We start from the raw sequence: 17793 nt of genomic DNA, 5'->3' as shown, positions 1-17793 counted from the left end.
GGACCATAGTCAGGGGTTCCACCAATGTCTTATCAGGGTTCCACCAATGTCTTATCAACCAGGAAAATGAGTCTCTCTTATTATTTTGGATTTTATTCTACCTTTTTCTCACATTGTACCCTGGACCTCCTTCTGTGGTGAGCACTTGGTGTAGTGGTAGCTGGGAACTGTGGATTTCTTCTGACCTCGGTGGTGGAGGCATATAGATCCCCGTTGAACTAATTGTTTCCACATGCATGCCTTTTTGAGTCAAAGGTTTTAAATGACTATATGAGAGTCGCGGCACCGCCAACATGGGCAAGTGTCGAGGCCTTCGTACTGCTAGGAAGCTCCGCAGCCACCGACGGGACCAGAAATGGCACGATAAACAGTACAAAAAGGCCCATTTGGGCACAGCTCTGAAAGCCAACCCCTTTGGAGGCGCTTCCCATGCAAAGGGAATTGTGTTGGAAAAAGTGGGAGTGGAAGCCAAACAGCCAAATTCGGCCGTTCGCAAGTGTGTCCGAGTCCAGCTGATCAAGAACGGCAAGAAAATCACAGCTTTCGTGCCCAACTATGGGTGCTTGAACTTTATTGAGGAAAACGATGAAGTTCTGGTGGCTGGATTTGGTCGCAAAGGTCATGCCGTTGGTGACATTCCTGGAGTCCGCTTTAAGGTTGTCAAAGTAGCCAATGTGTCCCTCCTGGCCTTATACAAAGGCAAGAAGGAAAGGCCAAGATCATAAGTTTGATGGTGAATACGTAATAAATTTTCTTTGCCAGAAAAAAAATGACTATATGATTTAGAACATAATACCTTTGCATTGTTGGTTATTTCTTTGTTTTAGAACAGTGCCATTGAGTTGATTCTGTCTCATGACACAGGAGTTTCAGAGGCTATAAATCTTTACCTAGGTAGACAGTGGTTTTGTGGGTGTGTGTGTGGGTGTGTGTTTGTATAAAGTTTTAATTCTCACTTCTTATATAAGGAATTCTTTTAATTATAACATTTTTTTAATTATAACATTTTTATGAGCTATTTAAAATGATGGGTCTCCTTTGACTAATCAAAATGTCTCCTTCATATGAGATATCTCAAAAATTAATATCCAAATGCCTTTTAAGTTATTAAAATTTACTAACTTGCCTAATTGGTATGATATCCTACTTCATCAATGTAAGATACATTTTTATAATCTGAAAACATGCCTAAAAGTAATTTTTAATTGCATCACCTTAATGGGTATTTGGAAACCTTAAAAACAACTCTACAAAAAAGTGTAATAACTTACTTTTAATAGAAGTCGGTTATTTAATCCTTGTTCGTTTGTGTTACATAGTATTTAAAGGCCAGGAAAGTAAATAGCTTGGGCAATAAATAAGTAGCTCTGACTGGTCTATATAAGATGAATCCTGGTTTACTTTTGATCATCTATAGCAGGGGTTCCCCAAATCAGGAGGTGAGACCACCCCCTGGGCCATGCTAGAACAATCCAGGGGACTGCAAACATGTATACCTAAACTTTATCCTGGATTATCAGCTAATGTACAAAAGTTCTTAATTGCCAAGAGGCGCTATTTTTATTTCCTGAAGAGTGGGCGGTAGACTACAGAAGTTGGAGGACCTGTGGTCTATAGTACTGAAGACAGCCATGGTGTCTCAGTGGGTCAGGTGTTGGGCTGCCCACGGCAAGGGCAGCAGTTCAAAAATCACCAGGCTGCACGGAGAAAGATGCTTTCTGTTCCCACAAAGCAATGGAGTCTCCTGATACCACAAGAGGAGTTCTCTGCCCAGGGTCCCCACGAGTCGGAAACCCCTCAGTGGCACGGAGTGTCTGCTACAGGTCCTGAAGAGGGGCTTCGTTTGGACAGTGTCAGGTGCTCGTGAGGACCACTGAGCCCTACTGGTTGTCATTACTACAAGGCGAGAGGAAAATGAAGTCAATGATGGACGCTTGAACTAAAAGCAGTAGGGAGAGTCCCCGCTACACAATGAGTGGAAAGTGATGAAACTTCAGAATTAAGCGCAGCGTAGAAAAGTACTTAGACTGGTCCCTGGCCGGGAAGAGCCAGTTAAATGACTGGCATGATTAAAGATAGGTCTAAAAATCTATTACATTCAAGTGATTGTGAAAGATCAAAAGAGACTGAAGCTTCAGTATGTGAGCTTTAAGCTCTCAAATTGATTGATTAAAGTCTGCCTACTAAGACCCACCCACTGTTTTATTTGTGAGGTTAGAGTTCATCCCAAATGCTTCTAACCAATTATAATTTAAAAACTGCTAAAAGCTTTTTAAAGGAAAGAAGCCACTGATTACCAAGAAGAGGCAGTTAGACTGTTTTTAAAAGGACCAATTTTTTGTTTTGTTTTTAAGATATTAATCACTTCTCGGCCTTTTGGTCAAGATCAAATGTAGATCATCTTATTAGGGGCTCTTATAGTTCTTATAATAATCCATACATCAACTGTATCAAGCATATTTGTACATATGTTGCCATCATTTTCTAAACATTTTCTATTTGAGCCCTTGGTGTCAGCTCTTTTTTTCCATCCCACCCTTGTGACCCCTGGGTAAATTATAAATTATTTTCATATCCTATATCGACCACTGTCTCCCATCCCCCACAGTTTCTATTTTTCCCCTTGGAAGAGGGGAGGTTGTGTCGATCATTGCGATCAGTTCCACCTTCCCCCTACTCACCCAATATCACTACTCCCATTTCTGTACCTGAGGGGTTTATCTGACCTGGATTCCTTGTGTTGTGAGCTCATCTGTACCAGTGTTCATGCTCTGGTTTAGCCAGAACTGAATGGCAGGACTGGGGTGATGATAGTGGGGGTTCAGGAAACCTCAAAGAACAAGGAGAATATTGTGTGTTTCATGGGTGCTACACTGGTTGACTCATCCCTTCCTTGTGACCCTTCTGTGAGGGGATGTCCCTTTGTCTACACATGGGTTTTGGATCTCTGCTCCAGCACACCTCATTCTCAACAATAGGCTTTTTTGTTGTGGTTCTCATGATCACACAGGCTGGTGTGCTTCTGTGTGGGCTTGTTGCTTCTCTGCTAGATGGTCACTTGTTTAACTTCAACCCTTTAAGACACCAGATGCTATATCTTTTGGTAGCCAGGCATCATTAGCTTTCTTCACATTTGCTTATGTCTTCAGCAATCGTGTCAGGAGGGTGAGCATCACTGAGTGCCAGGTTAGTGCTCTTGCATTGAGGGAAGACTTGATCAGAAGCCCAGCGTCTGTCCACTTCCTCTACGTATTGCTATATACCTCTATTTTTATGAATTAGTATATTGACATGTACACACCTATGTTCATACCTCTATCCATAGCTTTGCTTCCTAGGTCTTTCCTCTGTTTCCTTTGTCTTTCTCCTCCACCAACATGCTCGCCCTTCTTAGTAATTCCTCAGCTAGGTGGCTATTGCTCCAACACCACCAGGATCTCTACATCCTCATAGTTGTTGATTTTGATTCCTTAGTTGTTCCCCCATCTACAGCATTTTTTGCACACCGCTCCCTTCCCAAGCCGCCTTCTCCCTCTGGAACCATGGGTCACATTGCTTTCTATTCAGGCTTGCATCCCATGCCTATACAATAACGAAGACAAAACGGGTAGGCGGGGAGCATCCATAATTATAGGCCTATCTGCTGACCTTTATGACTATCTCCCCACCAGTTCTGAGGGGTTCTTGGCACCACTGCCCCTCCTAGCCTGAAATCTACTTTGGGGGCCCCTCATGGGCATCATGGCTTAGTTTTGCTGATCTGTTATGTGGGGGTTCAGCCTGGGCTCCCTCCCTGCCGTGTGTCCCAGTATCTTCTGCTGCAGCATGCTCCAGCGAGGGGACATGAGGTCTGGAGCTGTCAGCGACCTTACAGAAAGCACTTTTTTAGCCAGACAGATTGTGACATTTGATTAAACCTTCAAATTCAAAGAAACATGAAATTGTCATCTGATACTTAAAAACTTACTTTCCACTGCTAAAATTATATATCACTTACTGCCTCCAATAGTTACTACATGTCTACATTCCTAATTTTAGTAAAAGTCACATAACAGCTGAGAAGTTATTACTGAATTGTACACATAAATGAAATATCTTCGTTTCACAAATTTGTCACCATAAACACATTTTTAAAGTAACTGTGACTAAGAAGTGATGTTGCCTTGTAAGAAGTTTTGAGGCTTAGAAGCTATTCAAGTGGATGATGAGTATCTGGGAACACTGGCTATTGTGGATAATGTTGCATATGCGTTTGTGAAGCTTAATTATGGAAAGCTATTTTCATTTAGATAACACATAACAGTGGAATTGCTGAATCACCTGGTAACGATTTTTAACTTTTTTATGGGAATATTTCCAAACTTTCTAAGTAGCATTTTGTCCTCACCAGCAATTAATGAGAGCTCCAAGTTTGCACTTCCTAGCTCCTTGGTACCTCAAATCTGCTGCCATTGAGCCAGGTCTGATTCTCAGCAACCCCCACCAGAGGTGGCAGCCTACTTCGGTGAAGATTTACAGCCTTGGATTTGCATTTCACCCCTGTCTTAGCTTGAGTTCTCCAGAGAAGCAAGAACTAGTGAAGCTGGTATTTGTGAATGGATATACTGCACTGGCCACACAGTAGTAGGTGGGCACGCTCCTGTTCAAGTTTGCTCACCTACAGCAGTACTGCTGACCTGCGTACTTACTCAGGAGTAGAAGCTGATGGGCAGGAACCAGGATGAAGAGGCAGGAGGGCCACAGGCTGGTGGAAACAAGTAAATGAAGCTGAGGCTGGCCAAATCCAAGGTCGGCATTGGCGATTGGCTCCTGGATCAGCAGGCCACACAGCGGGTGAGATGCGGGATCCAAATCCTGCACAAGGGTCTCTTGTCAAAAGGCCACACCCCCAATGAGGTGTCATCAAGCTACAACCTGATTAGATAAACTCTAGCCTTTACAAAAGAGAAATTGTACTATATCCTATCTTTGCCCAACAGAGAAAGCTGAAGAGAGGTAATTGGAAGAAATCAAATCTGAAGCTCCGCCCTCTGCCCCTGAATCCATTCTGACTCCTAGAGACCCTATATAGGACAGAGCAGAATTTGGGGATTCTCAGACTGAATCTAGATAGCCTCATCTTTCTCCCTAGGAATGGCTGGTGGATTTGGACTGCGGACCATGAGATTGCCAATTTAGTGCATAGTCCACAGTGCCACTAGGCCTCCCTAAATACATCCAGTACTCATTTCCAAATTCTAAAATGGTCAACATTATTTAATGGTGTGTTTAGTGATCTAAGCACCGGTTATGTTGCAGCTGACAGGCCTTGTCAAAAAAACCTCACAGTCATCGAGTTGATACCTGCTCATAAGGACCTTATAGGATAGGGTAGAACTGCCCCCTTTGAATTTCCAAGACTAACTTTACAGGAATAGAAAATCCCATCTTTCTCCCTCAATATGCCTGCTAAATTTCTTTTAATCTATGGGCTCTTCTTCCGTGTCTCTCATTTTGTTGACTCATTGGATCCCCACTCAAATACACTCAAAGTAGAGCGGCTTTAACTCACTACCATGGAATCGATGCTGACTCAGAGCGACTCCTTGTGGGTTTCTGGCAACTGTTTACTGGAGTAGAAAGGCTAATTTGTCTCCCGCAGCACTGCTAGTGATTTTGAATTACCAACCAAGCAGATCGCTGCCCAAAGCCTAACCACTACACCACCAAGGCTGCATGCATATTCTTGGTTTCTCACAACCTAGATATTGAAATTTAGACCACCGGTTAATAAGACACGGGTTAATTTTTTTATCCTTACCAGGGTTATTCACTTAAAGGTTTGCTCTTCCAGAAAAATATCATTTCTGTCACTGTGATAATGCTGCCGGTGTGATACTTAATGCCAAAGTTTTTAATTCATTTTGCAAATCCCTTTGCAACTATAATACAACCACTTATATTTGCATTTTAGAAAAAAATAGCCTTGGAAATCCTGTGGAACAATTCTACTCTGTCCTGCAGAATCATTTTGAGTCAAGATTGACTCTATGGCAGCAAGTTTTCTCAAACTGCGAAAGGAGCCCTGGTGACACTGTTGAGTAAGGGTTGGGGTCACTGCGAGGTTGGGGTTTCAAACCCACCTCCAGCACCCTGCTCACAAATGCCACGTAGGGTTTGAGTCAGACTCAACCTTACTGGGAGTGGTTTGGGTTTTTATTTATTTAGTGGGATGTTCCTCTGCCACTCAGTGATCTTTAGTCCACAATTCCTTAATTCATTTGGTTAGTAAATCTCCATTTTAGTTGCCTCTTCTACCTTCTGTTCCTTTACTGCATTTTTAAGTCCTTTCCCTCTTCCTCCACGTCGAAAAAGCAGTCACAGTAGACAAGCCCACAGTGACCCCAGATCTGGTGGAGGTTGCAGTCTAGTGGGAGAGGTGATAATGATTTTTTTTTTAATTTATAGAAAAATCCCATTTTCTCTTAATTCCATTTTTCATAAATTTGTTTCAGCCCCCTAATGCACAATTACAACTATTTAATAGCACTTTTTGTCAAAAAAAGAACATTTTAATATCTGTCTTGAAGTACAACTATGTCAGTGATCTAATTATCATGGATTTATGTTTGGCTATTGACCTCAAGGTCAGCAGTTCAAATCCAGACTTTCTTTTCTTATAAACAGTTACAGTCTTGATAATCGACAGGGACAGTTCTACTCTGCCCTATAGGGCCACTGTGAATCAGAGTCAACTCAAGGGCAATGAGCTTTATGCCCCAACCACTGGTGCTAAAGATGAGGAAAGTGAAGATTGTTACCAATTGTAGTCTGAAATTGAGCACACAGAATCAAGGTGCATTGTCATTAACAATTGCAAAATGAAAGTTGGAAACAAAGGATCAGGAAGCTGGAAAATAAGGTCTTAATGATAGAAACAGCATCAGAGATCGCATGACAGAATTGCAAGACTGAGGATTTACAGCAAATACCTTTTGTCAGCATCATAAATTTTTACTACAAATGTGAATCTCACCAGATAGAATACAAATTGACTACATCTGTGGGAAGAGATGATAGAGAGCCAATAGCATCAGTTAGAACAAGGTCAGGGCTTAACTGTGGAGCGAATCACCAATTGTTTATATGCAAATTGAGATTAAAGCTAAAGAGAATTCAAACAAGTCTATCAGTACCGAAACAGGACCTTGAGTGTCTCTCACTTGAGCCTAGCAAGGGTCTCAAAATAGATCTGACACACTGAACACTAATGACAGAAGAGCAGACCAAATGTGAGATGGGATCAAGTCTATCACCCCGGAGAAAGCTCAAGTGAAAGGACAAAAGTCAGCAGAGGCTTGCTCTTGAGCACAGAGTAGCGAAAGCAAATGCAGAGTAGGGGAATACAGTAAAAGAACCAAATGGAAGCTTTCAAAGCGTGCCTTGAGAAAACAAAATATCATGAAGTATGCAAAGACCCGAAGGTAGAAAACCACCAGAGAAGAACAGAGTCAAGCTGAAAGAGCTGACGAACAAAGTCCAAGCCTCAACTTTCAGTGTAGAAAGATTCTATGAAAAAGAAAAACGTATTCTATGGGTGAAATATTGGATGACATATAAAAAAATTACTACTGTTGAGTTGGCTTCTTATAGTGACCCTATAGCAGTGGTTCTCAACCTTCTTAATGCCGCGACCCTTTCATACAGTTCCTCAAGTTGTGATGACGCCCCAACCATAAAATTATTTTTGTTGCTACTTCATAACTGTCATTTTGCTACAGTTCTGAATTGGGCGACCTCTGTGAAAGAGTCATTTGACCCCCCAAAGGGGTCACAACCCACAGGTTGAGATCCGCTGGTCTTTAGAATAGGGTAAAATTTCCTCTTAGGGTTTCCTGGGGTGTAAGTCTTTGTGAGAGCAACACACACACACACACACACACACACACACACTTGTCTTTCTCCTGTAGAGAGAGCCCTTTTGATTAGCAGCCCAACATGTAGCCTCTGCACCATCAGGCTCTTTATTGAGTGGCATAGGAAGCATCAACAAATGGAATACACAGAGTCACTCCACAAAAAACAATTGGCCAGCACTCAGCTATTTACGATCAAGAACCCGTGATACTGAAGGAAGAAGTCCAGGCTGCACTGAAGGCATGAGTGAACATGACGTTTCCAGGAAATTATGGAGTAGCCATAGTCTCAACAAATGGATGCGAGTACAGAGCAACTCACTTGTCTCTGCTAAGAAAGTAGGGAGACAGCTACTTGGACAACCAAGAAGATCTCTACATATTTGCATATCCCAGAGAAGGATGGTACAAATTAATGAGGAAATTATCAAGCAGTATCACTATTACCACAGGCAAGTAAAATTTCGTTGAAGATAATTAGAAAGCATTGCAGCAGTATATTCACAGGGAACTGCTAGAAATTCATGCTGACATCAGAAGAGAAGGTGGAACAGGTGATATTGCTGATATCAGATATATATTGGTTGAAATCAGAGAATCCTGAGAAGATATTTGCCAATGTTGTATTCACCATGAAAACTCTTTGGAGGGAAAAAGGAAACTATTTGACTGCATAGATTATAACAAAGTATGGATAATATTACCAAAAATTGAGAATTTCGTAACATTTAACTATGCTCATCTTGAACCCGTTCTTGGACCAGGAGGCAGTTGCTTAAACAGAACATGGTTAAGGGCAGGGAAGATGTGTGGCAGGTTGGTTTCCCTTCACCATAGTTAGTTACTGTGGATGCTGAGCAAATAAATTGAGAAGCTGGACTGTGTGAAGAACTCTTGATCAGGATTTGAGAAGACTCATTAACGACCTAAGATATGCAGATGATGTAACTCATTTGCTTAAAGCAAAAATACTTGAAGCAAAAGCTGATCCAAGACTGCAGCCTTCAAGTTGGAATATAAGCCCAACATAAAGAAGACAAGTCAGTACAGCTGGAATAAGCCACTTTGTGATGAACAGAAAAGATTCAAGTTGTCAACGATTTCATGTTACTTGGATCCACAATCAAAGCCCATGGAAGTAACAGTCACGAAATCAAATGACATGTTTGCTCAGCAAATTTGCTGCAGAAAAACTCTTTGAAGTGTTAAAGAGCAAAGTCACTTTGAAGACTAAAGCATGACTGACCCAGACGAGGCTATTTTCAATCACCAGAGAATGCTTGCCAAAGCTGGACAACATATAAGAAAGATTTTTTAAAAAATTGATGCCATTGAATTTCATACCTCGGTCTGCCAGAAGAACCAGAAAAAATCATGGAAGTATAGCCAGAATGCTCCTTAGGAATGGGGATGGTAAGATTTCACCTGACTACTTTGCATTTGTTATCAGGAGGGACTGGTCCTTAGACAAAGGTGTCATGTTGATAGAGCAGAGCATCAGCTAAGGAGAAGGTCCTCCAGGAGATGGTTCGACACCGTGGCTGCAACAATGGCTCCAACCATAGGCGATGGTGGTGATGATGGTCCAGGACCTAGCAGTGTTTCTTTCTGTTGATTATAGCATCCCTACAAATTGGAACCTACTTGGTGGCACCTAACAAGATAAAAGCAAAGGCAAAAATTGTTGTTGGTAAGTTAATAGGAGAAAATTACAAAGATAATGAGTTTAAGGATCTCTTCGGCCTGAAAGGAATAGAAGTTATTTATGCAGAGTGTTTAGAATGTCTTCTGACACTATGGAAAAGTGTGTACGAAGTCCTGATTTCTGCACACTGAAACGAGTTCAGTGTGCCTGGAGCCTGGTGAGGCTAGGGGAAAAAGTAATGGGAATTACTTTTGAAGTCCAGAATGTATTCAAGAAAGGCCCAGTAAAATGATGTCTCGGGAGTTCTGTTCTACTTTACTTGATTTTTAGAATAAAACCAGAAAAGGAGGAAAAACTTTAACAAGGAATGACAAAATCCAGTCTGTGTTTAAAAGGTCATATAATACAAGGACAAGTATGCCTAGGTAGACACGTAACATGCTTGTTCAACTTAATCCACTAGTAACTTAATGCTGGCTTAGTGAGTTAAATGTTAGGCTGCTAGCCACAAGATCAGCAGTTCAAAACCATGAGCCACTCCAAGGAAGAAAGGTGAGTCTTCCTGCTCCCGTAGAGTCACAGGAGTGGTTTTACCCTGTCTGATAGAGCCAAGGTGAGCCTGAATCAACTTGAGGACAGTGGGCGCATGCAAATTGGTTTTTTAAACTACTTAGCAACTTGCTTTAAGAGCAAAAGCATAAAGGTTCAAATTGTATGAGACTCCAATGTAAATCTGTACGTACTAGTGATTTAGAATAATCATTAATTCTGTGACTTAATAGAAGGGTTGGTCACCACATTCAGTGGCTTATACTCAGTAATACTTTCAATTTTGATGCCAATAAAAGATCATGTAGTACCAAATTTGGTTTCTTGGCTCAACAACCAGGATCCCCCCCCACCCCCCCATCCAACTTCATCATAACAGGCACCAGGGCCCTTACTGCAAGGTGCTATCTCCTTCAGTACCCAAACCTTTTACCTAAAAGCCATCAATATTGAGAAAATAATTTTCGAAGCAACTTGAATATCTCTAAGTCAGAATATTTTCACAATCTTAGACCAGGACATCTGCCCATACAGCACAAATTGATGAGTGATTACCCAATTGGTTGTATATTTGATCGTCTTATTATTAATTCCTAGTGAGTCTAACAAAAATGAAACATTGCTTGGTCCTATCCCATTTCTATGATTATTGGTATGTTTGAGTCCAGTGCGGTGGCTCTCATGTCAATCGATGTCAGTGGGTTTCCCTCATTTTGTTGACCCTCTACTTCAGTAAACACAATGTCCTTTGCTAATGATTGGTTTTGCCTGTTTCATGTTCAAGGTCAGCCAGTGGAAGTCTCGCCTTCTTCACTTCTAAAGAGCATTCTGGTTGTATGTCTAAAGCCAATTTGTTTGTTCTTCTGGTAGTCCACAGAATATTTGATATTCTTGGCCAACACCACAGTTTGAATTCTTCTGTCTTCTTTTTTATTGTCCAGCTTCCATGCTCATTTAATACAATTAAAATACCATCAAAGTGATAGCTGAACCTTTTAATTTTTTTAAGAGGCGTTTTGCAACAGATTTTCCCAAAGCAATGTGTTAGATTTCTTGACTACTGCATGGTCATGGGTTCTGATTTAAGTAAAATGCAACATTTGACAACTTCAATTTTTTTCTCCACTTATCATGATTTATTGGTCCAGTGGTGAGAATTTTCATTTTCCCCATGCTTAGATATAATCCATACCGAAGACTGCGGTATTTGACCTTTATCAGTTATCTCCATTCAAGTTATTTCCATTTTGATATAAGGTAACATCACATTCGTAAAGGTCTTGACATTCTCTCCAGGTATTTACATATATTAATGATAACAGTAATTAATGATTAAAGATCTCCAAGGAAAATATCAACTCCAATCTAGAATATTATGGCTCTATGTACAGTTTATTTTCACATATTTTTAATCTGTTACGGCATTTTAATTTTAACAGGCTCCGCCTCCTAGTCACATAGAAGTGCTTTTGCCAAAGCGTGGTGTTTTCCTCGTTAGCAAGAACATATGGGGTTATGTTTGCATTTAGCTTTACAAGTACATATCATCATAATACTGTTTATAAGAAAAGACTTACTGCGGAGTGTAAAATGTTATATTTTTGAGTGCTTTAAAAAAAACCACCTCTAAACTCACTGTCATGGAGTCTATTTCAACTTATAGCAACCCTGTAAGACAAAGTAGAACTGTCTTTATGGATTTCTGAGACTTTGCGTCTTTACACAAATAGAACCTGCATCTTTCTCCCTCTGAGTAGCTGGTGGCTTTGAACTGCTGACCTTGTGGTTAGCACAACACACAAGCAACCCACTATGCCGCCAGTTATTGGCCTGTTGGGAGAATGGAATGTGATAAATAAAATCTGTCTCCAATGTAGGCAGGTATTTTATCCCATCTGTTCATATTGGTATTTTTAAACTAGCAAAATATTATACAATACCCCAGTCAGTAGTGAGTGTATTTCGGAATGCTGGAAGATTGTTCTACTTTATTTTCAATATATCAATAGTAACATAAAGTAAAACAAGTATCACCTTCATGTTTGCATTATGATATGACTTTGCTGCAATCATGGTACTTGGCCGTGAGTAACCAAGAGGGGGGAAAATTAGGGATTCTCTCATTGTCGGATTTCCCGTTGGCTTTTGACTTTTATTGTTTCCCATCTCTGTACTTTCTCCTGGAATACACGATAAATTAGTGTCTACCTCTCATACACTCTGGTGCTAAGCATCTATAAATATTATCATAGCATTTTTTTCATGGTCACTGGGTACATTAGAACTTTGTCTCCTTTGTGCTCTCATTTAGGGGAAGTCCTAAGACTCTACAACTCGGAGCTGAGAGAACTGGGTATTGTACTTTTAATGCTCCTTTCTTTTATTGCCATGAATCATCAGCTGTTGAATTAAGAGCCTGTCCCACCTTAAGATCACACCACCCATACTTTCTAAGCAAATAAATTAGAAAGAAATTACATTTTCCAAGTGGCTCTTTATTGAATGATAAATCATGTCTTTTCTGTATGTGACAAAACTGTCCTAATGTGTCTGAATTATGGCTTAATTTACGAAAGTTCACTTTAAGAAGTACCTGTCAGGAACCCATCCGTGCATGCTAAAAGCTTGCACTGCCTTACATCCGTTGCTCTCAGAATGGAGAGCATCTGCCGCTCTCTGTGAAGGCTGTTGAAGGCACAGAGGCGGATGCCGCCGTCGTCACTCAGTGGGTCTCAGTTGCTAGGAGCTGGAATTCAGTCGATGGCAGTAAGGTGGGATTTTTGAGTCAAGTGGAACATAGTAATCTATTTTTTGGTGGTAATTGTAATGTAGGAAGTCCTCAGAGCACATTTTGAAAAACACAGTTATAGGAAGGGTTTAAGCATTGACATTCTGACATGGTCAGACATAAAGTACAAGGGTAAGTTAAAAAGTATCGATACAAAATAATAGAAACCAGGTCTACCAATGTATCCTAGACAGACATGATACTTCAACCAATAAAAATGTGAAAATGTGAAATAAATAGATACACAGGAAATACCCGAAACCCTAAATCTCTCAGGGAAAAAAAATAGTGGGTAAACCCGAAGTGAGTAAATTGCAGGTGAAACCCACACATTGAGATCAGGAAGAACATCGAATTACAAGCCCTCCCACAATGTGGAACAACATCCGGTCAGCCCAGCTGGAAGAGAGAGAGGTGGGTCGCCCCTTCCTCCTCACACCCATGGGTAAATGGAGGACTATCCGGGACACAATATAGCCCCACAGAGGATGCTAGTACCCCTCCTTCCACATACCTGGGACAGGGAGCACATGCTAAAAAGGGAAGACCTGCACGGAGCACGGGAAGCTAATGAAAGGGAAACTGCCTTTCACTGGGTTCCCCATAGCGCCCTGGGGTCTGCAAGGGACACAGACCCATGTCTTTCAAGGGAGGTGGCAGAGGCTGCCATCTGACACCTAGCCGCCTCTGGCACCGAGATGAAGCAAGAGAAGGCTCAGACCCCTGGCAATGCCCTGGGCTGAAACACCTGTGCAGTAGGAAAGCAGGCTTCTGCGTTAGATCCCTGCCCCCTTCTTCCTTTCTAGCTGTTTCTCCTTCAGAAACAGTGACTTCGGTCATTGCCACACGCTCTGGCAACCCCAGGAGTCAGCCCTGGATGGGCCTTGACCAAAAGGAGCCGCCAGCTTTGGTTTGGAGAGTTAGTCTTTTTCTGGAATTTTGTTTCTTTTCTGTTTTTTTCTATTCTCTCAGATTTGGGTGTTAATGTGGGTGTTTATGTGTTTATGTTAGGGTAAGGTTGTTTGTTTGAATTTGTCATTTGTGTGTGCCTTTGTGTTCTGGTTTTCTTTTGTTTGATCTGTCCTTACCCCTTTCTCAGAGTCATCTGTTGCCATACAGCCTAGACACCTTCAGCAGCCACCAATGAGCGAGGATCACCCTAGCCCTACCTCCCCACCCCAGGCTCCACTACCACCTGATTAACCAACATAAAACAATGCTACGTGTCAGAGGCAGCAGACATTCTCAGCACACATGAGGAAGCAATATATTGTGTATTGGCACAAGCAAATGACCGCTACTCAGAGCCTGGGGACCTCTTTGAGGAAGAGATGCTTTGGACCACCAGTGAGGAAGTTGAGAGGAATGATGTCTGGGTGCCTTCGATGAATAGAGGAACGGTTGACAGAGCTACAGGTTAAAACAGGGGAAGCTAGACAAACTCATGAAAACACGACAAGAGCCATCTGACAGAATAAACGGAAGCTTAGAAGTCATAGGAAACTGCAGAAAATAAACAGTAATGCATTATCTCTAGAGAACATCTTGAAAGAGCAAAACTGTGGAAGTGAAGCAGTGGAAGGCTGGGTTAGTGAGTTGAAGACAAACCACCTGAGATCAATGTACAAGAACAAGCAATAAAAAGAAAAAAAATTAAATGAAGAGAGTCTAAAAATTATGTGGGACACTATTTACAGGATTAATTTACACTTAATAGATTCCAGAACAGAATAAAAGAACAACAACAACAAAATGGAGAAAATATTAAAGGACTGCTGGAAGAAAACTGTGCTCACATCATGACAGTGAAGAAAAGAACCACACAAGAGAAAGAACCCCAAACAAGATCTACCACAGAGAAAATCATTCTGACATACCACAGTGCAACTTTCCCAGGGCAAGAAAAGCAAAGGCTCCTGAGAGCACCTTGAGAAAAAGAAGAGTTACCGGCAAAAGGGAACCAATAAAAATTAGCCTCGATTTTTCAATGGAAACCATGCAGGCAAAAAGGCAATGGAACGGCATATACAAAATTCTGAAATTAAAAAACTTGCCTAGAATCTTATATCCAGAACAATTATACCTCAAATAGGAGGGAGAAATAAAGGCATTTTCAAACATGGAAAAATTAAATGAATTTGTAAAAACAAAACAAACATTACAAAAAATACTAAGAGGAGTTCTTTGGACAGAAAATCAACAACAGCAGACAGCAACCTAAGGTCAACATACAAGATACCACCATAGAGAAGTCAACCCAATTTAAAGCATGACCACATGTGAGACAAGACTGAAAACAGGGAACCAGAAATAACATTCCACAATGAAGATACCAACAAATTAAGAGAGGGAGGGGATACATACAAAGTAAAATGGAGAGGAAGTCAAGGAATTCACGAGAGAGAACAAAATATCTTACACTTAGGAAGAAAATAATAAGAGGTGAAGTAACCCCAAAGAAAATAGTAAAAACTCCTCAAAGTAAAAAATTAGGAAAGCCACAAAAGAAAACAGTAAATGGCAAAATTAAAGACATTGAGGGAAAAATGACAAGAAAATACATTAACAAAATGAACTTAGCACCAAAAAAATTATGAGGGACAAATAAACTAATAACATACATACAAACACAAGACAAAGCCAAATTATAGCAAAAAAGCCAGATTTATCAATAATGAAACTGAATGTAGAAACAAGTTCAAGATGGATTAAAGACCCAAATTTAAACCCTAGAATTATAAAGATCATCAACAACAACAAAAAAATAGAGATAAATGTAAGGGCCCTAATTTATGGCATAAACACACTGTCAAACATTATGAAAAACAACCACACAATAGAAGACAAAATAGAATTGGAACCCCTAAAAACAATGCATTTGTGTGTATCAAAGAATAAAAAAGAGAACTCACAAACTGGGGGGGGATTGATAATAATATAGTAGATAAAAGGAAAATCTCCCAAGTCAATAGAAACCTGCAGTCCTTCAAACAAGAAAAAGATGAACAAACCCATTTTAAAAGGAGCCTGAATTGACAGTTCATCAAAGATGAAATCCAAGTACCGTATATACTCGAGTATAAGCCAAGGCACCTAATTTTACTACAAAAACTGCATTAAAATGTGCTGGTAAAACTTGGCTTCTACTCTAGTATATACGGTAGATGACAAACATGAAGGAATGCCCTTAATCACTAGCCATTCAAGAGATGCAAACCCAAACAACAATGAGGTACCTCCTCACACTGGATCCGATGGCAAAGTTAAAATAAAACAGAAAATATCAAAAGTTAGAGAGGATGTGGAGCGATAGGAACCGTCATACACTGCTGGTGGGACTGTAAAACTAGGAGCACTGGGAAATGTGGCACAGTGGTCCCCAAGCAAATGGGAATAGTAATCCCATATGATGTAGCAGTCACTCTGCTTGATATATAACCTAAAGGATTGAGCCAAACATAAACAGACAAACGCATTCCCATGTTGACCACAGCACTATGCATCTCAGCCAGAAGATGGAAACAAGCTAACTGCCCAACAGTAGGGGGATGAGTAAATAAGCTTTGGTATATGTATGCAATGGAACACTGTGCATTACTAAATCGTAATGAAGAATTTGTCGAACAACTTATGACATGGCTGAACTTGGAAGATATTTTGCTGAGTGAAATTAGTCAATCACATAAAGACAAATACTGTATGAGACTACTATTATTAAAGGAAAAAATCAAGAGGAAAAAAGTTTTCATATCAAAAGAAATAGACTGATAAGGTGGAGGGAAAGGGACAAGGGAGGCAGGGGAGGTAAAATAAATAAGTAAAGGTGAATTTTAAATAAACCTCTAAATGGGCACATGATAGTCACTCAAATATTTCTTAAATAAGTCAATTAATTAAATACTCAACTTTCTGTAGATTACGTTCCTTTCAAAGCACGCTCACAGTATTTTATTTCTATGAGCCACAAAATACTGTGGTATTGCATTTGATTACAAAATCCTGGTGAAGGGCAGATGATACCTCCAGGACCAGGGGGGTGAGGGGCGATACTGGGAGGGTGGAGGGTGAGTGGGTTGGAAAGGGGGAACCGACTACAAGGATCTACATGTGACCTCCTTCCTGGAGGACCGACAACAGAAAAGGGGGTGAAGGGAGAAGTCGGACAGTGCAAGATATGACAAAATAATAATTTACAAATTATCAAGGGCTCATGAGGGAGGAGGGACCGGGGAAGGAGGGAGAAAAAGAGGACCTGATGCAAAGAGCTTTAGTGGAGAGCCAATGCTTTGAAAATGATGAGGGCAAAGAATGTACAGATGTGCTTCACACACTGATGTATGTATGGATTGTGACAAGAGTTGTATGAGTCCCTAATAAAATGTTTTTTTTTTTTAAAAAGAGTTGTGAGAGCTCCCAATAAAAGGATTTATTTAAATAAAAAAAATTTTAAATCGGCGCTTTCGCGTTCGGTGACCTTCGGAATCGTTGGCTGTGGGTCCTCCATCCGGCGGAGCCGTTTGTCCGATGCCACGATGCTCCAAAGCCTGATCTAGAATGTGTGGACCCCATGAAGCCCTACTACACACAAGTTTACCAGGAGATCTGGGTGGGAATGGGCCTGATGGGCTTCATCATATACAAAATCAGGAGTACCGATAAAAGAAGCTCTGAAAGCGCCCGGTGGGGCACCTGCCCACGGCCACCACTGAGCAGCTGCCTCAGATCCTGTCGGATAAGGTGTCCACTTGGCTGGGAATGTCGGAGCACGGTTTTGGGGACATGGCTGTCGCTCCTGCCTGTTCTGGGTAGCATAAATAACCGTGTATGAGAGAAAAAATAATAATAAAAATAATTTTTTTAAAAAACCTGGTGAAACAAAAACCAAACTATCTTTTATTAAACAAAATGATCAAAAT

At 40.8% G+C, this 17793-nt stretch overlaps 1 protein-coding gene and 1 pseudogene across 1 annotated transcript; both read left to right on the top strand.

Moving 5' to 3' along the window:
* Window positions 1-253: 253 nt before the first annotated feature.
* Window positions 254-770, top strand: LOC142456762 (small ribosomal subunit protein uS12-like). The gene has a single exon (XM_075558005.1). The coding sequence runs from the start codon at window positions 294-296 to the stop codon at window positions 723-725; it is 432 nt and encodes a 143-aa protein (XP_075414120.1). The 5' UTR covers window positions 254-293; the 3' UTR covers window positions 726-770.
* A 16639-nt stretch (window positions 771-17409) lies between these two features.
* Window positions 17410-17586, top strand: LOC142436774 (ATP synthase F(0) complex subunit j, mitochondrial pseudogene; annotated as a pseudogene).
* Window positions 17587-17793: the final 207 nt, after the last annotated feature.

Source organism: Tenrec ecaudatus, chromosome 1 (genome assembly GCF_050624435.1).
Source record: "Tenrec ecaudatus isolate mTenEca1 chromosome 1, mTenEca1.hap1, whole genome shotgun sequence".
Lineage (NCBI taxonomy): Eukaryota > Metazoa > Chordata > Mammalia > Afrosoricida > Tenrecidae > Tenrec > Tenrec ecaudatus.
The sequence above is the reverse complement of the archived record's forward strand: the minus strand, read 5'-3'. Positions and strand labels throughout refer to the sequence as shown.

What these genes read in the sequence shown, in the direction of transcription:
- LOC142456762 (XM_075558005.1), top strand. Translation starts at nt 294, where the DNA reads ATGGGCAAGTGTCGAGGCCTTCGTACTGCTAGGAAGCTCCGCAGCCAC.